Below are 17,751 nucleotides of genomic sequence, written 5' to 3'. Positions count from 1 at the left end.
GAGCCCTTTGCACGGTGCAGGGAGCAGGTCAGGGCTTGTGGCCTTCCCAGCTCTACTCTGGCCCCCTGCACCCACAGATGCCCTGAAGACACCTGAGGATGAGAAGGCTGAGCAGGAGATCCTAAAGGAGCTGGTGGAGGTGGTGAATAAGCGGAACATCCTCATCCAGTTGCAGGAGGAGAAGCGGCTCAGTGAGCTCCGGGCTTGACCTGCACAGCCCCGGGGCCACCAGTCCTCCCTGGGGGACCAGCAGAGTGTGTGTGAGTGAGTCCTGGGCTGAGCACCACCCTGAGCTACCTCTGGAGGTGCCGATGCCCCAGGTGCCAGCAGCTGCCACAGCAAATCCAGCTCCCTGCTTGCCAAAGTCTGTCATGGAGGGGCCAGACCCGCTGGTGGATGCCCATGTGAGGAGACACCGAGCAGCACTCAGCCTTGGGGGGCTGAGAGGGCATTCCTGTGCATGGCTGCAGTGCCTTTGCCTTGTGCTGGCTGGAAAACTCACAGGGGACTGCAGAAGGGGGCTGTGGTGGCTCCCAGCAGCAAGGAGGTGACTGGCCACCAGAGACAGGCCACAGGGCAGATGTCATATGTGCACGGGCACCTTCAGGAACAGTCCCTCAAAGCCACCCTGGAACATCCTTCCCAGCTGAGGGCATCCAGTCTGGACTGTCCATCTCAAGGGACATCTGCCTGTACAAGCTGGGGCCAGTGACAGACTGGGCTGGTCCAGCTGCTCTGCACCACTGCTTTTGGATGCCATGTCCACGCTGTCCCCAGCTTCTGCAGGAAACCAGGGTCAGAACCCTACCATGAGTCCCCTGGGCCAGGGAAGGGCTTTTTGTCCTGGAGCTCCTCAGGGAATTGTGCTCAGGGCTAACCGAGGACAAGGGACACCGGTGGCTGTGCCCTCCTTGCCCCTTTGGGATTCCTTCTGCTTGGCAATGCCACACTGGCCTTTGCACAGACCTCAGATGCCCCTGGAGTCCCTGGCTGTTGCCTCTGTGGCCAAATGGTGCTCATGGCAGCCCATGACAGATGTGTTGGGATGGGGGTCCCAGGCATAGGTTTTCCTCTTTTAGCAGCACCAGCCCGTGCTCAGCCCTCATCCTTCCATTCCCCTCAGCACCTCTTCCAGCCCTCCCTGTGTTTGTACCAGCCCTACAATCCTGCTGCAAACCCCCTCCCTTCAAATAAAGCCCCCCCATACCCAGTGCCAAAGGTTAAAATGTTGCCTTTATTTTCCATCAGTCAGGACTGGCTGCTAGAACAGCCACCAGTGTAAACTTTGAGGCCATCCCAAGCAAGGGGAGCCTTAGTGTCTCAAGCCTTCCAGCCAGCCCAGTGGGTCCCTCTGTGTACAAAATAGTGTATTTAAAAAGACAGCAATAAAAATCTGCCTCCATCGTGGTTCTCACAGGGGTGAATGCAATAAATCTACCCCAAAAACCTCAATTTCACCCAGAGGCAGCTGCCAAACCTGCACTGCTGCATTGGCTGCAGTGCTGCTCGCCTAAGTCCTGAAGTCAGCTAAAAACAAGGATGAAAAAGGGGGCATGGTGTGGCCAAGGGGGACATGGTGGGACAGCCAGAGCCTCAGCTCAGCCTTCGCTGGGACGCTCCTGCAGGGCCCTCAGCACCATCCACATCTGGTCCTCGGTGCCGTGCAGCATCTTCACCTCCATGGTGTGAAACAGGTGGAGACCGGTGGCGAGGACGAGGACGCCGAGGGCGAGGAAGGCCAGCAGGCAGAAGGAGAGCTTGGGGAAGGGCTGCTCTGCGCCCAGTCCTGCCAGTGTGGCCAGTGCAGCTGCAGCCTGGAGCAGCAGCAGCAGCAGGGCCAGCACGGCCATCCTGCCCGAGGAGTAGCGCTGCCGCCGCGCCGCCCGCAGCCCCGCGCCCACCTCTGTCCGTGCCTCTGTCACCACATCTGCCAGTGCTGGGTCTGTGGGGACAGGGGGCCTCAGCAGGGTGGGACCCCCCATATACCATCCCTATACGCCCCCCCCAGCCCACCTCAATAGCCTTCTCCCCATGCCCACCACTCTGCAGCCCTCCTCAAGCAGCACCACAAGGGGAAACATCCCCAGAGAGCTCCATGCAACCCCACCAGTCCATCCAGCAGCCCCCCAGCACAGAGTGGATGCTGGCAGCAGCCCCCCGACTTACCAGCTGTGCCAAGGGTGGCACCTGCAGGCTGTCCCTGCCTCTGGATGTGCAGTGTTGCCATCACAGCTTCATGGTCAGAGAAGGGGATGTCCATGCCTGGGGCTCGCCCCGTGGTGGTCTTCAGCTCCTCACACTTCACCGTGAAGCTGGAGATGGCCTGGGTGAGGGGACACGGGGGTCACGGCAGTGCCTCACCCCCACCACTCACAGCTGGTGGGCAGCCATCCCTGTTACCTTGTAGAGGATGTAGTCAATGCGGATGCCCAGCGGGAAGGGCAGCAGCTCTGACTTGTCAGTGAAGCAGTTGTCAGGGACAAGGGTGCAGCCGTTCTTACAGCCCTGAGACAAGAGCCTGGGTGAGCTGGGGGCTCTTGGTGTGCCCAGGGACCCCCCCCTCAGCCCCTCAGCTCACCTCAAAGTGCATGGCCTCAGCAAAGGCGTCCTGCAGCCCCGTCCAGCCACGCAGCAGCCGGATGCCCACATCTTCAGGGTGCATGTTCAGGTCCCCTCCCAGCAGCACCACATCTGCTGCTTTTGAGGTGTGTCTGTGGGGACAGGGGTGGCTGTCCTTCCCTGCCCTGCCTGGAACCCAACTGGAGTGACTGGGACCTGCCCAGTGCTCCTCCACCTTATTCCTGCAAACGGGAGCTCTCTGCAGTGCAAGCCCCAGGGGCAGGGGTGACCACACGTGTCCTGGGGGCCTGCAGGGGGACACCCCACGGCTGCTCACCTGATGAACTGTGCCAGCTCCCAGGCCTGCACCAGGCGGTGGGGCAGGTAGGCGTCCTTGTCCCGGCAGTACTCAGCGTGCAGCTGGTGAGAGAGGGAAAGCAAAGGGGCTGTGACTCCTGCCCTGCTCCCAGGCTCCCTGCAAACCCACCCAACCCCTCCAAGCAGTCCCTGCCAACACCTCTGTCTTTATGTCACCCCCTCTGGGGAGAGTCTGGGATGCTCACCCCAGTGCACAACCTGGTTATGGGTCCTTGCCCCCTGTCCTGAGCAATATTTTATTAAATCAGTGCATAATCCAGGGCAGAGGGTGGAGAGCAGGGTTAAAGCAAGGGAACAGTAAAACTGGGGTAGGGCCACTCATTCCCCTCCTCCCCATTGTTGCCCCCATGCTGGGTTCTTCCCTGGGTTGCTCACGTGGGTGACGTAGACGTTGAAGATGATCCCTGAGATCTTCATAACGACGAGACCGACGGACTTGCCGCAGAACCAGTCCCCGTGCTGGAGCTGCCCAAGGGGAGGAAGGGCAGGTCAGGGCTACTGAGGCTCTGTGGGGATGGACACCATGGTGCCACGTGCCCCCCACCCCACCTACCATGTAGGGGTACCCGTTCAGTGAGTACTGGTAGAGGAGTGTGTCCAGAATGGGGAACCTGGAGAAGACGCAGAGGCCGCTGCCGATCACCCCGCTGTGGGAAGGAGGAAGCACAGTGAGCAGATGTGGCTCCCAAAACATCTGCCTCGCCCTAGCCCTGGGCCAGGAGGACTCCCTGGGTGCCCAGATCCCAGTGTGCTCCTGGGATCACCCCACTGCCCAGGCATGGGGTCTCCCACAGCGACAGAGGTGACCTAAAGGACCTGCAGTGGTCTCTGCAAGTGGCAAACCCCGAGGATATGGCACAGCCCTGGCACTGCCTCACAGACAGCCCCAGGAGGCTGAGCTTGCCCCAGGGACATGGCACAGCCCTGGCACTGCCCCACAGACAGCCCCAGGAGGCTGAGCTTGCCCTTCTCACCTGCGGAAATAATGGGAGAAGGGATAACAGCCTGCAAGTTTCACCTTCAGCTCACTGTAGTCCTGCTCGCTCCACACCTGGAGGACAGAGGGACAGGCTGAGAACAGTCTTGCCCATCTCCCAGGCTGGGAATGGGTGCACTCAGCTCACAAACTGCCCTCACCTCCTGCAGCAGCACCAGGTCAAAGCCCTCCTGGCGCAGCGTGTCCCCGATGAGCCGCACGCGCTGCTGCCGCCGCTTGCTCAGGTAGCGGATGGCCCTGCCAGAGAGGGGTGACAGTCAAAGCCTGGTGGGGACAGGGTCATGGGGCTCTTGGGGCCATCGTCACCCGAAATGAGGGAGAGAAAGAGGGCTCCAGTACCAGCTGAATGCACATGGGAAAGATGGAAGGGCCATGTGAGGACATGGGGACAAAATGCAGGGAGGCTGTTTGGGGACAGCTTCTCCTGCCTGCAGAATTGAGGCAGCTCATCCTTGCTCGGGGTGCAAATGGGGTTTCTTCTGGGGCTAACAAGCATGGAAGGGACAGGAGGCACTACCCAGACAAGCACCTCATGACCCTCTGGGGAGGGGAGAGCGGTGTGACCCCAAAATGAAGGGGACCCGAAGGTGATCCCAAGGTGGGACCCCTTCCCCAGTGTGGTGCCCCCAATCTCTCCCACACAGCCTGGCACAGACCTGGCAAAGTCTGGACTCACCAGCAGTTGAGGTTGAAGATCCGGAGGCGCAGGGTGGGCTCTCCCTCCATGGCTTGTCGGGGCTCTGCGGGGGTCAGCGGGCAGCGCCGGGCACAGGGGGCACCTGCGGGGAGCGGGTAGGAGTGGCAGCCCCTGGGAGCCGGTGCAGGCTGCAGGACAGAGCCAAGGAGGCAGGCTGGGAAGGCAGAAGGGCTGAGCCAAGGCAAAGGCCAGGAAGGAAGGAAAAGGGCTCAGGGTACTCCAGGCCATTTGCCTCCTTTCCTGCACACAAGGACCACCCCAAACCCTAAAGTGCCCCTGTACAGGGATCCATGTACCCAAACCACCCATGTCACCCCACATGCAGTGGCTGGGGACACCGGTGGGCCAGGGGTGGGCTACAGGGCTCTGCCTGTCAGCGAGTTGTGCTCCAGGAGGGACTTTCATCCTGGTTTCAAAGAGGAGCTGCGAGGCACGGGCATGGGACACTGTCACACACCTCCCCACTCGGGAAGCCCACGGACCCTTTTTGGGACTCCAAACCCCGGAGGAGCCAGCAGCTCCGGAGCAGCCCCAGCTCTCCGCCAGCTCCGCTTCCCCTCTGCCTGACCCCGCGCGCTTGTCCCAATTTCCGGTTTAGAAGCCAAAAAGAGCAGCTCCGGAGCTCCAGGATGCCGGTGCGGGCAGCCAGGCTCTGCCAGCCCCGGCGGGATCATCCCGTTCCTGAGCCGCGCTAATTAATGCCGGCGGCTTCCCCCGAGCCTGAGCCCCCGGGGGCGCTCCCCGCTCCCCGCGGGATGCGGCGGGGACGGGAGCGGGACAGCGGCAACAGGTGGAGCAGGGACAGGAGCGGGGCAAGCGGGGGAGCGCGGACAGGAGCGGGGAAACAGGAGAGCGGGGACGGGAGAGGGGCTAGCGGGGGAGAGGAGCCGCAGGACGAGCGGGGGCGGCAGCGGGGAACCGGAGGAGCGGAGCGATGGGAGGGTCGGAGCTGCAGGAGGAGCGGGGCCGGGGGGAGCGGAGCAACAGGCGGAGCGGGCCGGGGCAAGCGGGACCGGGGGGAGCGGGGCCGGGAGCGGCGGGAGCGGGGGGAGCGGGCGAGCAGCGACCGGCGGGGCCGGGAGCGGACCTGCGGCGGGCCGGGAGCGGCGCGGGGCCGCGGGACTACGCGTCCCGGCAGGCAGCGGAGCGGGGCGGAAGGGGCAGGACCGGGATCGGAGCCGGGGCCGGCCCGGGGGGGTGAATGGGGCCGGGAAGGGCGGAGGGGCCCCGGCGGGTGTGGTGGGTGTAACGGGGTGTGATGGGTGTAACGGGGCGCGCCGGGGGTGCGGGAGGGATAGCGGGTGCGGGCGGTGCTGGAACGCGTGGGTGTCCCTGAGTGTAGGATGGGGTGTGTGTGCCGACAGCTGGGACACCGCGAGCAGCGCTTGGAGGGGTGGGGGTGACACACCAACCGCTCTGTCACCCTGTGGTTGAGGGAGCGACCCCCTAAAAGTGTTCCTGAACCCAGGGATGCTGCGGGGAAACACAGGGAAGGTTCTGCCATGGCCAACCCAACTTTTCCCAAGCAAACTCTGCAGCAAAGATGCAAACTAGAGCAAAACACAAAACACGGCGGGATGCGGCATCCTGGTACCCAGAATTCGGCTCCCAGGAGAAGCATTACCCAGCCAAGGGTTACATGGGACATGGCAGCAGCTCTCATAGTCCTGTCTGTCGAAGAAAATCCCAAGAAATAAAATAGGAACTTCAGATCCGCTTGAGCCAACCCATGAACAAATAATTTTAATGTTTTTTTTCAGCAGACCGTAGTTTTCTCGGAGCTCCACAGTCTCCTCTCTTTGAAGTTGGACAGATACAGTAAACACAACAAATATATGATACAACCCATCACAGCTGGATTAAAAAAAAATACACAAAAAATATAATACATAAAAAAATGGATTTTTAACATTGTGGACTGACGCAGCTCTAAAAATGGTGATTGTAACCCTGGTAAGCTTTACAAAGTCTTTAAAAAAATAAAACAGTACTTCATGTGAAATTCATAAATACACTGGAGGCGAACGGAGGGGCTGGGGGAGTTGAGAAAGTGTCTCTGGGATCATGACCAAACCCCAGCCAGGGCTGCTGGGGGCACCAGTCTGTGTGCGTGGGTGCAGTGTGAGCCCTGGGCTCCGTGCAGGCAGCAGGGAGGGAGGGAGGGATGGAGGCACAAACCTGTCCAGTTAACAAAGAGCTTCATCCCCCCATCAGGGCTGGGAGTGGGCACGCCTGTGTTTTATGGTGGGGGAGTTTTGAGTTTTCATTCCCAGAGTTTTAGATCAGTGAGTGAAACAGAAGAAAAAAAAACAAAAACCCAAAAACCTACAAAACAACAAACAAACATGCTACATATGAGAACTTGGCCCAGCACAGCCCTGGCATGGTTTGCCAGTGCCTGGCCTTGGATTTTTCCCTCTCTCTTTCCCTCCCTGCTCACAGCAGCCACCTCAGTCCAGTCCCACCACTGAGCCCTTGGCCTGGCATGGGGCTGGGATGGCTCTGCCCCATCCCACAGGGATGGGAGGCTTTTCCCAGTAGCAAGAGGTCAAAGTCCCCGTGCTTCACAGGACACGTGGCATCAAGGCAGCAGCCAAGGTGCTTTCCTGAGCTCTGGGGCTGTTCCTGCTCCTTGCACTGGCAGCACTGAGCCTAAACCTGCCCTGTCCCCCTCCCAAAGCAGCTGCAGTGCCCCTCAAAACACTCCTGCCCTCCTTCCCACTGCCTTCACTCCCCTGCCAACATGAGAAACCCATCCAGACCTGGCCACCTCAGGCTCTCTGTCCCCCTGCCAGCCTCCTGCCACCCTGCTCCCTGCCACCTCTGTCCCTCTGTGACCCTCCTGCACCCTGGGGTTGCTTTCCCCAGACTCTGCCCTTGCAGTTGCAGCCTCAGGACTGGGCACTCTGCCTTGGCTTACTTTGGGCTGCAGCCACAAAAATACCTCCAAGCTGACCCAGTCCCTTATCCTGGCACCCCTTCTGTTCTCTGTCACCTCTCTGTCCCTGTCCTTTCTGTCCCAAACTCTGCCCACTGACAGCTTGGCCCTGCATTGCTCAATATGTTTTTCCCTGCACCTCCCTGGCCACTTCCCACAGGATGCAGGAGAGTGGATGGAGCAGTTTGGAACAGTCATTGCAGAAAAAAGGCAAAAAAAGGTGAAGGAACAACAAAAAAAAACCAACCTGAAACAAGGAAAATGTACATATACAAATTAAATCAGGCAATCTGCCCTCACTGCTCTCTACTCATGACTCCTCAGCAAGTGACCACAGTGGGGACACTGAGTCTGGGCCACCCCCAAGTGCAATTCCTGAACACAGCACAAGGAATCCTCCACAAATCCCAGCCAGAGATGGAGGCATCCCAAACCTTTCCCTAAACAAGACACTTCCATGCAGGGTGGGAGGGCAGCACCTGGGCACTGCAGAGGGCCATCAGCCTGATTACAAGCATGGTGTCTTTTTAAAAAGTATTAAAAAGCACTTTCATTGGAAAAAAAAAAAAAAGGGAAAAAAAGGAGCCATAAACCCCCATGGTTTGCATTGTCAATGCCCTCATGCCTTCACTGCCACTGGCTCCCAGTGCCCCAGCTGGGCATGAAGAAGGAGCATCCCTGGGGGGTGGCAGTGTCCCCCTCCTCCACTCTGCCCTGCACGTCCGTCCCCATGTCCCCCAGGCTGTGCCACGCAGTGCCAGGCCAGTGCCAGTGTTGCTGCCACGCCAATCAGCTTCAGACCTGGCACGGTGCTGCATCCTCCTGACTGTCCATGCTCGCTGCTCTCCTCTCCACTCAGGGCTGGGGCCACTTCTGAGCGAGGCTGGGGTGAAAGGAGGGGTCCTTCTCTGCTCCCACGTCCTGCTGCTGCTGCTGGTGGCACGGTGGGATCCTGGCCTTCATCAGCAACACCGAGGGCTGCTCACTCCCTCTCCAGCACCAGATGTGGTTTCCTTTCTCCCTGCACTTCCTTTCCCATTCTTCTCTTCTTTTTCTTTTTTTTTTTTCTTTCTCTTTTTTTTTTTTGGTAATTTTATTTATTTATTAAAAAAAAAAAAAAGAAACTGTTCCTAAGTAGAAAACATCTGCGATCACAAGTCAGTCTTTTTTGGCTATTGTTTTCCTTCCTCCTCCTTCCTCCTCCTGTCTTCAAATGACTTCTCACAAGGCAACAGGCCCAAAGGGTGGCTTTTCTGCAGGGCCCCCTCCCTCCCCTGCACGCCCCTCGTGCCCCTGCCTGTCCCCAAGGGCCCCTAGTCCTTGACCAACTTGTACACGTGGTGCTGGGCGCCGTGCTCGCTGGTGGAGACCTCGAAAACGAAGGCAATGCAGAGCAAGGTTTCCTGGGTATCCCTGTTCGTAACAACCTGCAGCAGAGCAGAGCGTGTCAGGGGAGTGCTGTGCCCGTGGGCAGATGCTGTTACCTGGGGGGTTGCATGGGCTCAGGCACAGCCACTTTGCACCATGAGAAGATTTTCTACCCATTATTTGTGGGGTCACACAGGCAGAAGCACAGCCAATTTAATTGCACCATCAAGATTTACTACCTGGTTTTGGGGATGTTGCACAGGCTCAGAACAGCCCAAACTGCACCACCAAAAGTTTGTCTGGAGGAGGTTGCATTGGCTCAGGCCAAGCCACTGCATTTGCACCACCAAAAACTGCTACAGATTATTTGGTGAAGTCAAACAAACTCAGGCACAGCCAATTTAATTGCACCATGAAAATTTTGCTCCCTATTATGTGGTAGACTAGTCCAGGCTTGGGCACAGCACCAGCAAGATCTGCTCCCTGGAATTCAGGGTTTGTGTGGGCCCAGGCACAGCCAGATCTACGCGGGGCCAGCAGGGTCGATGCAAGTGCGGGCTCCACACTCCTGGTGGGACACACCCCCTGGAAAAGGAGGGGAGGTACCTGCAGGATGGTGAAATTCTCCAGGACACTGTTCATCATGTACTTCTCTGGGAGGTGCTTGAGTTTGTGGATGAAGTTGATCATGTACTCGCACATGGGAGAGCGGTGGATGCGGTAGACGAACCGGCCGTTCTCCAGCCGCGCATACTCCGTCTGCAGGGGACAGCCAGGGTGAGCAGCTGTCCCATGGCTGCTGGTGGGACATGGCAATGTCCTCTCCACTCCACCCATAAACATGGTACAGGCAGCCATGTGTCCTACACCCAGCTCTGGGATTTTCTCCATCCCAGGACCCGCCCTGGACCAACTCCGGCCCCTTCCCGATGCAGTGGGACAAGGAACTCACCTCCACCTTCTCCACGACCTGCTTCCCAAAGGAGCACACCTTGGTGGAGACTGTGATGGTCATGTTCTCTGCACTGCTGTACTGGCTGCTGACACCATAGAAAGTCCCTGGCCCGTCCTGGATCGTGCTGTTCAGATCCGCCTGAAGAGAGGAGAGGGACAGAGGCTCCCATGAGGCACCACCACACCCAGCTCTCGATGGGGTCCACCAGCTTTCAGAGCTGCCCAGGGTGCTCCAGCTCTGCCACAACAAGCCTGTAGCTCAAGCACGACCCTCCCCACCCTCACCCTCCCAGCAGCATACCCAAAACTTGACGAGAAAGAAGGAGTTCTGGGGTCCACGCTCATAGAGCTCCTTGAGGCCGCCTTTCTTCTCGGGGAACTTGTCGTAGATCTGGCGGATGTCCACGGCCTCCAGCAGCGGGTCGCTGTACGAGGGGTTCGTCTGGCCGATGTGCACGAAGAGGTGTTTGCTGTACTGTAGGGAGCGGGGTGGGGACAGCAGCAGCACAGGTCAGGCAGGAGCAAGATGCCACCGGGCACGGGGATGGACGGGAGCCATCCCGGGCGGGTGGTGGCACACGGAGGGGACCGTTACCGTTTCGGCATCCCGGGGCACCTCCATGAAGGCGGAGTACTCGAGGAGCCGCAGCTTGGAGGAGGCGATGGTGCGGTCCTGCCAGACTGGCACGGCCGAGGCAGCTGGCGGGAGCGGAGCCAAGGGCTCGTAACCTGGGGCAGGGGGAGTGGCACGGGGGTGGAGGGGCAGCCAGGAACCGGGGTGAGCCCCCCCTGCAATGCTGCTGTATCCCTCACCTCCCACATCTACATCCCACCCAGCACAGGGTGGCTGAAACATGGGGGTGAGCCCCCCCTGCAATGCTGCTGTCCTCGCTGCATCCCTCACCTCCCATATCCACATCCCATCCAGCACAGGATGGATAAAACATGGGGGTGAGCCCCCCCTGCAATGCTGCTGTATCCCCCACCTCCCATATCCACCTCCCACCCAGCACAGGGTGGATAAAACATGGGTTGTCCTGGGTGGGAAGGGACTGGACAGTGCTGCCAACTGTGGAGCTTTTTGCTGGATTTCAACCCAGGCTTTTCCCCCAGTAGAGCTGGGGAGGACACACAGGTGGGTGGCACCATGTGTGGGAGGGGACAGAGGACAAACTCTGCCAGGGACCCTGGGTTCCCTCCAAGGGGGTAAGGACATGACTTACTGGCTAGTGATGGAGGCATGGGTGGCTGGATGGGGTAAGCTGGTTGTGCAAACGGTTTAATGCTGGAAAGGAAAAAGAATCATCAGGTTCCCAAGCCTGGGATGCCCCGGCCCTTTGCCAAGGTGGGGTCCTGCTGGTGCCAGGTGTGGAGGGGTCTGTACTTACTCCTGAGAGGGTCCAGGCTGTCCTGGGATAGGCCCACTCCAAAACTGGGAAAACAGCACAGGGAAGAGTCAGTGGCTTCTGACTGTCCCCACTCCCAGCATTTCCCTCCTCACCTGCTGCAAACAGCAGGGAGCCCTGCATTGCCACCACAGCTGAGAATGGCTGTTGAGCATCCCCCTGCCCCCAGTGCAGCCCTGGTGTCCCCCCCAGCCCGGGGTGTCCCCATGGGGGGGCGTGGGGCTGTCCTCACCCTGGGGGCAGCAGAGAAGACGGCCTGAGGAAGAGGAGGGGGGGGGCTGAGCTTGTTCTGCAGGACGCTGGCTGACACGATCTGCGCCGAGGACATGGAAGCCATGCTCTGCAGAGCCTTATCCTTCGAGACCTGGTCCTGAGGGGAAAAGGGGGGACAGAGGGGAGTGGGGTTACAGGGGCAGACTGAGCTCCCTCATCCCAGCGTGTCTGACAGGTTTTGTAAAGCTGGCACCAATCCCACAGCCCAGCCAGGGACCGGTGCAGAGGGATCCCCCCACCCCCTCTCAAACATTAATTAACATCTGAGGCTTGCCAATATCCTCTGGGCAAAAGCTGATGGGTCTGGAAAATGCCCCCCTCCCACCGCTGCTGGTGGCCCTCCCCCCTTGGGGATGTGAAGGGTTTTTAGCCCCTTCACTGGAGAGGGCATAATGCAACGGGGAACAAAAGGAATTTCAGACTCCAGATCAACTTACCAAGTTCATGGCCTGTCGGCAAAAGAAAGGAAAAAAAAAAGGTTAGAGTGTCATGGGAACCTTTGGGTGCTCTGTACAGCTCCCCTAAGTCAGTGCAGGTGTCAGCTGGGGCAGGGTTAATTTTCTCCACAGCACAGGCATGGGGGTGAAGAGAATTAACTCTACCCCAGCTGAAACCAGCACAACTGGCTCATCACCACAGCCCGACCTGGCGAGTGAAGCCCTTGACCTGGCTGGTCACCAGAGGATGCTCATGGTGGCCACTGATGCCCAGGCTTAATCCCACCAGGAATGGGATGCCAAAGTCCCCCACCCACTCTTTTAAGAGGTCACTGTGGTGAGCCAGGCCTGTGCCTTTCCTGGCTTTTTAATATCCTCTACAGCCTCCTCTGAAGCCCCCAGTGCTTGTGGCTGGGACACAGAGAGGAAAAGCTGCTGGGATGCCCTGGGACTTGGGCACCAACTCCCCCACAGGCACTGTAAGGAAAACCCTGAGCTCACCCCCTGTGCTGTGTGTGCACTGACAGAGGAGACCAATTGTTTTTCCCTTTGCTCCAAAAGTCACAGCACTGCTGGGCAGGAGCTCCAGGGCTCCCAGGTCTTGCCCGGAGCTGGGCTGCTCCTCCACCTGCATTGCTGGGACACGTTCATGCTGGTCCCAGAGCACACCCTCTGCTTTCCCTCTGAACCTTCCCCAGGGATCAATGCTTCATTTATTTCCACCTGGGGCAGGGCAGGAGGGCGGGCGTGCAGCCACATGCCGGGAGCACGAACACACACCTGACTGCAGCTCAAAAATACAGATCCTGCTCGTGGCTGCAGCTCAAAAATACAGATCCTGCTCGTGGAAGTGTCTTCATCCCACAGGACATGGGTCACCCCACAGTGCTGGCTGAGGGCAGGGGGCTGCCTGCACTGATCTTGAGAAGGGATGTTCTGTGTTCTCCAAGTATTGTTCAGTGGGATCTCTGCCCTGGCTGCTCCACGCCAGAATCCTTCAGGCAGCATGGCTGAGGATGGAGAGCACAGCCATGGACCCCTGGGGTCACTCCTGCCTCCAACTTCCCCTTGTTCTGCACTGTGCCATGTGGCAAGATTTTATTTTAATTTTGTAAAGGCTTCTGCTGCTATTGACCCTGCTTCCTGCCCCCTGGCTGCTCCTCTTGGGGCTGGAGACTGGGTTTAAGGCACAGAAGCCCAAAGGAGCATCCCAAAATAAGTTTCAGACACTCTCCCTGGTTTCTCCTAGCAGACCAAACCCTGGTCTGGCTGTGGGAGTCCCTCTCATGGGGCACGGGGGTCCCTGCTGAAGGACTTTGGGGGCACATCTTGGTGGGCTCCCAGGCAGCATGAGCTGGAGTTTATTGAAGCCTTGAGGATGAAAATGCTCCAGGTCTGACAGGGGCCTGCACTGCCAGCCTCAGTGCTGGAGATGGACACAGCACCCAGGACAGGGGGAGCTGGTGATGCCTTTGGGACCTCAAGGTCAGCAGGCTGAAAGATTTCCTGGGCTCTCACTCAAAGCAAGGCAGCAAATCACCCCTGGGGCTACCCAAGGAGCTGCTCCCTGGTGTGACAGTGCAGAGATAACTGAGGCACACGGCAGGAGATGGCTGTCCCCAGTGGGTGACAGTACACTGAGGACCTCTCTGTCCCCCACCTCACATCATGTGAGTCCAACCCAAGCAGGGTTGGTGATGCCCTCAGTCCTGGCCATGCCCCCCCATCATCACCCTCCCCACTGCCACCACAAAGTTTGGTGGGAACAGTTATGGAAAGGTTAGTTGGGCTCCAGTTAGGAGGAAGGAAAGAAGGAAGGAAGAAAAGAAAAGAAAAGCCAACCAGAAATGAGAGAGAGAATGATCCATTTTTTTCTCACTTGGCTCCCTTGGCTCCTGGCACTGTCCCCAGCAGCATGGCCCCAGCTGGACCCGCTGCCACTCACACCCCTGTGGTGCCCCTGGCAGTGCTCACACCCTGGTGCATCACAAGCCTCTGGGCTGGCACCTGCAGGGACCTCTGGGGGCCCCCTGCTTCTGCCCACATTGCACCAGCACCTGCTCTGAGCTGGGTCAGGCTCACTTGTGGAGGGGAGTGGGCCTTGGCACACCTTGCTTGAACCTCATTTTACCTCACTGCCTGCTCTGGGGGGCCCTTCTTCCTGTGGGAGAACCTCTGATGGCCCAAAAGAGGGGGCAGCCCTCACACATCACCAGAGGAGGGTTTAAAGCCACATCTCCCCATGGCAGAGTCCTTGCCTGGATGCAAGGAGGGGATCTGGCACCACATTCACCCTCCTGGAGCAACGAGCAGGGCTCTGCTGCCCCTCCTTGCACCTCTCTCTGGGCATCCCACAACGAAGCCTGTAAAAACCATCTGACCCAAGGAGCCAAGTGAGGGGGAAGAAAAAAAAACACCAAAACAAGAGAGGTAAAACAGGAAAGCAAGCAGCACACCGCAGAGCCGAGTGCGTTAGTCGCCAGCGGGCGGGAGCCAGGCGAGGCAGGGCGTACCTTCAGCTTGGACTGAATCTCACGAGATTTCCGTCGGGCAAGAACCTGCAAGTGGCTAGAGACCTGCAGAGAGAGAGCAGAAGGAGAGGGGGAACAGCAGAGCCGTCAACCAGAGGAAAGGAGGAGGAAGGAGAGGGGCTGCCCATGCTCACAGAGACACCGCCGCGGACACCTGGGCAAGGGCGCCAACGTACCTTGATGCCAACCTGGTACTCCCGCACCTTCTTCCGAGCTAGAACCTGTATGTGGCTGGACACCTAGGGCCCGCCACGCCGTTCAAAAGGAAAACACAGAGAGAGTGAAGATCCTGCAGGGCAGGCTCTGTCCCCGGGGCAGGGAGTGCAGGAAAGGGGCAGCGCTGGGGCTGCTCCCCGAGATGCTGAGGGTGCTGCACCCGCCAAGAGCTGCAGGAAGGAAAGTGCTGGGGCACCCCGGTGCTGGTTGATGCTGGTTTGTGCCCACCCCAGGATGGGGTGGAGCTCCTTGGTGTAAAGCTGCTGCAGTTGAGGGGGGTCCCCATTTAGCACCTCTTGGGGAAGGAGAGGCAGACCCTGCCAGCACCATAAGCCTGGCAGGTTTGAGGTGCCCCGGGTTACTCGGTGGGGACTGTGGGTCCAGGAGGGACTGGGACATTGCCTCAGGGCTCCTGCTGGTTTTGCATGTGGGAAAGGTGAGAAAGTTGGGTTTTTGTGTCCAGGCCCCTGTAAAAGCAAAATCTAAAGAAAAGGGGCTGATGTCCAGGTAGTAAAGGCACAGCATGGCTGGGGGGCCATCCACAGGAAGGGCGGGCATCCATGCACCCACAGGGCTTCAGGGCTGATTTTGGCAAAAACCTGCTCCCACCAGTGCCAGGCTGCCCAGGAGATGACTGCACAGAGGGATCAGTGCTGTGGGTGCTCTCTCCCATGCCTTTCCTGAGTTCCCCCCAAAGCACTGCATCCCTCCCCCATGGAGGGGAGGCCCAGTTAAGTCTTTAATCCAGAAATGAAGTGCTGCTTGGCACTGGTCTGAACACAAAACCAGCAACCAGACTCTGGTCCCTCTCCTTTCCAGCATAAGTCCTGGAGGAATGACCTCTGCAGTGCTAGGGACCAGCACCCCTCTCTTGTGGGGACTTGTGGCATGGGACTGTCCCAGAATAAGTGTCCCAAACCCAGCCATCTCCCTGTTGTGGGGGATGCTCCCAAGCATCCAAGGCCATGGGCTCTTCTGGGATGGGTGGCCTGGCTGCACCTCAGCTCCTCAGACAGGTTTGGTGAAGCAAGGGCTTGCAGGGACCTCTGTGTGCTCCTGCAGGGAGCTCTGTGTGCCCTGCTTGCATCCCTGCCTGCCCCAGCATCCAACCAGGCAGGGCAGTGAGAGCAGGGCGAGGGCTCCCTGGTACCTCCAGCCCCACAGCTCCACACAGCCCATCCCTGGATCCCTGGCTGGCATGGGGGTGCCTTGCTCTCAGCCCACGGGGTTTGGGGTGCCTTTGCTGTGGCACCTGGCACAAGTGGCATAAAGCCTGGCAAAGAGCAGAGATTGGAACGGTCCCCAGATCCAGAAGGTGCAGCAGAGAGACCCATGCAGGCACACAGACACACACACACTGCCCAGAGATAGTCTGAGGGCTCCTGCCACCCACAGGGTCACCCCAACCAGGTGGGGAGCTGCATGGCCCCACGCCCCCCGTTTCAAGGCATCCTGGGACTGAGGAAACCCCAGGGGTTTTGTGCTCACAGATGAAGCTCCTCGCAGAGGATGGGGGACCTGCTGGCAGCAGCAGTGGCTGGAGGAGGGAACACAGATGACAATGGGACATCCGCTCCCCCTCGGGCTTACCTGGCACCGCCTCCCACCCCGCCCCGAGCCCACCCTAGGAGAAAAAGCAGAGCAACCCTCACCTGCTTCCTCGTCCGTGTCTTCCCCGTTCGCAGCTTGATGTAGCGGGCGATCAGCTCGTTACGACCTGCGGGCAGAGCCTGGGGTCAGCCCTGGCACACGGGGGGCATCAGCACCGGCACTCGGGGGGTCCCGGCCCCGGCACTCGGGGGGTCCCGGCCTCGGCATTCGGGGGGTCCCGGCCCCGGCACTCGGGGGGTCCCGGCCCCGGCACTCGGGGGGTCCCGGCCCCGCCACTCGGGGGGTCCCGGCCCCGCCACTCGGGGGGTCTCGGCCCCGGCCCCCCCGGGGGTCCCGGCCCCGGCACTCGGGGGGTCCCGGTCCCGGCCCCCGCGCCCCCCGGGCCGGCGAGGGAGGCGCTGCCAGGAGGTGGCGCTGCCGCGACAGCGTCGGGGCGACCTCGGGGACACGGGGGTGGCCACGCCAGGGCACCCCCCCCGCTGGTGGCTCCCACCCCGCTGCCTGCCCAGCCCCGGGGCTCAGAGCGAGGTGACAGCCATCAGGACCCCCGCCACAAACCACAGCGCCCCTCAAAGCACCGTGGCAGCCCCCAGCAGAGCCAGCGAGCCCACCCCGGGCAGCCGTGCCCGCAGGGGTCCCGGGCTGGCCCCCCAACATCCCGGCACCCCGCTTCCCGTTCACAAGCCGTGCTGGCCTTTCCACCAGTATTTCCTAACGTCCTGGTCTAATTCGAAGCAGAAGTTGCTTTTGCGCCACATTTCAGGGGCCAGCTGTGGCCAATCTACGTTCAAACGTCAGAGCAGCTGGGAGCTTTCTTCTCCCGGCCCCGGCCCCCCCGGCCCCCGCCGCCGCCCCCCCGCGCACGGGGGCAGCCAGGCACGCCAGATTTATTTTAATGGACCAGATGGTCGCGGTTGGAACTTGTCGAAATGCCCTTGGAGCGGGTTTCGGCTTTAAAAGAATAAAAAAATCCCTTAAAAAAAAATACAACTTCCCCCCCTCCTCCTCCTCTTCCACCCCGATTGGCCCCCTCCCAGCCCCACAGCAACTGGGCCCTCCTGGGGGGACACACGCATGGGGACAGACAGGGCCAGGTGGCACGCAGAGACAGCTGCCCCTTGGGGTGCCCGCGCCAGGCAGGAGCTGGTGGGTGGGTGACAAAGGGGGTACCCCTGGCACAGCCGGCATGGCACCCTGGTGTCACCCTGAGGCACAGCTGCCACCCCTCCTGCCTCCCTCTTAGCACCTAGCAGGGGCCAGGTCTGCAAGGGTGTCCTGTAAGCCCAGGTGAGATGACAGCTGCAGCAGGGACAATGCTGCTGAGCCCCACTTTGGGGGTACACCTTCAAAACCCCCCTTGCATGCCCTGCTCCTGAATCCCATCCT

The 17,751-nt window shown here is 59.9% G+C and overlaps 3 protein-coding genes and 1 long non-coding RNA gene across 17 annotated transcripts in view; 2 read left to right on the top strand and 2 right to left on the bottom strand.

The window, feature by feature from the left end:
* MICAL1 (microtubule associated monooxygenase, calponin and LIM domain containing 1) overlaps window positions 1-1,403 on the top strand; it is a 13,545-nt gene extending 12,142 nt beyond the window's left edge. For all 5 annotated transcript variants that reach the window (XM_059867752.1, XM_059867756.1, XM_059867753.1 and 2 more), the window contains one exon: window positions 78-1,403. In XM_059867752.1, coding sequence (XP_059723735.1) covers window positions 78-208 — 131 coding nt within the window. In that variant the 3' untranslated portion in view covers window positions 209-1,403. The remainder of the gene's footprint in view (window positions 1-77) is intronic.
* On the bottom strand, window positions 1,215-5,787 carry SMPD2 (sphingomyelin phosphodiesterase 2). 5 transcript variants are annotated; one of them, XM_059867759.1, is made up of 11 exons: window positions 5,719-5,787; window positions 4,611-4,713; window positions 4,075-4,171; window positions 3,912-3,988; window positions 3,491-3,584; window positions 3,313-3,402; window positions 2,897-2,979; window positions 2,579-2,801; window positions 2,401-2,505; window positions 2,167-2,323; window positions 1,215-1,942 (listed from the first exon to the last, which is right to left on the bottom strand). In XM_059867759.1, the coding sequence occupies exons 2-11, from the start codon at window positions 4,658-4,660 to the stop codon at window positions 1,599-1,601; spliced, it is 1,320 nt and encodes a 439-aa protein (XP_059723742.1). In that variant the 5' UTR covers window positions 4,661-4,713; window positions 5,719-5,787; the 3' UTR covers window positions 1,215-1,598. The 5 variants fall into 5 exon arrangements, with proteins under 5 accessions (XP_059723742.1, XP_059723744.1, XP_059723743.1 ...); XM_059867761.1 differs by having other exon boundaries at window positions 4,611-4,759; window positions 5,719-5,737; XM_059867760.1 differs by having other exon boundaries at window positions 4,611-4,785; window positions 5,719-5,736.
* LOC132338348 (uncharacterized) lies at window positions 5,272-6,633 on the top strand. Of its 2 annotated transcripts, none has more exons than XR_009489434.1 (2): window positions 5,272-5,421; window positions 6,395-6,633. It is a non-coding gene; the product is annotated as an uncharacterized LOC132338348 (long non-coding RNA). The 2 variants fall into 2 exon arrangements; XR_009489433.1 differs by having other exon boundaries at window positions 5,276-5,421; window positions 6,392-6,633.
* Window positions 6,349-17,751, bottom strand: part of TEAD3 (TEA domain transcription factor 3) — a 24,636-nt gene continuing 13,233 nt past the window's right edge. For 2 of the 5 annotated variants that reach the window (XM_059867771.1, XM_059867772.1), the window contains exons 3-14: window positions 16,407-16,471; window positions 14,715-14,777; window positions 14,521-14,583; window positions 12,008-12,019; window positions 11,530-11,667; window positions 11,280-11,323; window positions 11,115-11,176; window positions 10,487-10,620; window positions 10,193-10,366; window positions 9,890-10,030; window positions 9,544-9,696; window positions 6,349-8,996 (exon numbers count right to left, since the gene is read on the bottom strand). In XM_059867771.1, coding sequence (XP_059723754.1) covers window positions 8,883-8,996; window positions 9,544-9,696; window positions 9,890-10,030; window positions 10,193-10,366; window positions 10,487-10,620; window positions 11,115-11,176; window positions 11,280-11,323; window positions 11,530-11,667; window positions 12,008-12,019; window positions 14,521-14,583; window positions 14,715-14,777; window positions 16,407-16,471 — 1,163 coding nt within the window. In that variant the 3' untranslated portion in view covers window positions 6,349-8,882. The remainder of the gene's footprint in view (window positions 8,997-9,543; window positions 9,697-9,889; window positions 10,031-10,192; window positions 10,367-10,486; window positions 10,621-11,114; window positions 11,177-11,279; window positions 11,324-11,529; window positions 11,668-12,007; window positions 12,020-14,520; window positions 14,584-14,714; window positions 14,778-16,406; window positions 16,472-17,751) is intronic. The other 3 variants (XM_059867767.1, XM_059867768.1, XM_059867770.1) reach the window with 3 other exon arrangements.

Source organism: Haemorhous mexicanus, chromosome 25 (genome assembly GCF_027477595.1).
Source record: "Haemorhous mexicanus isolate bHaeMex1 chromosome 25, bHaeMex1.pri, whole genome shotgun sequence".
In the NCBI taxonomy this organism is placed as follows: domain Eukaryota; kingdom Metazoa; phylum Chordata; class Aves; order Passeriformes; family Fringillidae; genus Haemorhous; species Haemorhous mexicanus.
This window is presented reverse-complemented; position numbering and strand designations above follow the sequence as displayed.

What these genes read in the sequence shown, in the direction of transcription:
- SMPD2 (XM_059867757.1), bottom strand. Translation starts at nt 5,305, where the DNA reads ATGATCCCGCCGGGGCTGGCAGAGCCTGGCTGCCCGCACCGGCATCCT. An exon ending in TGAACGGGTACCCCTACATG is followed by an intron (nt 3,403 to 3,490) that starts GTAGGTGGGGTG and finishes CCCCTTGGGCAG; the next exon opens with CTCCAGCACGGGGACTGGTT. An exon ending in GAGCTGGCACAGTTCATCAG is followed by an intron (nt 2,802 to 2,896) that starts GTGAGCAGCCGT and finishes TCCCGTTTGCAG; the next exon opens with GAATAAGGTGGAGGAGCACT.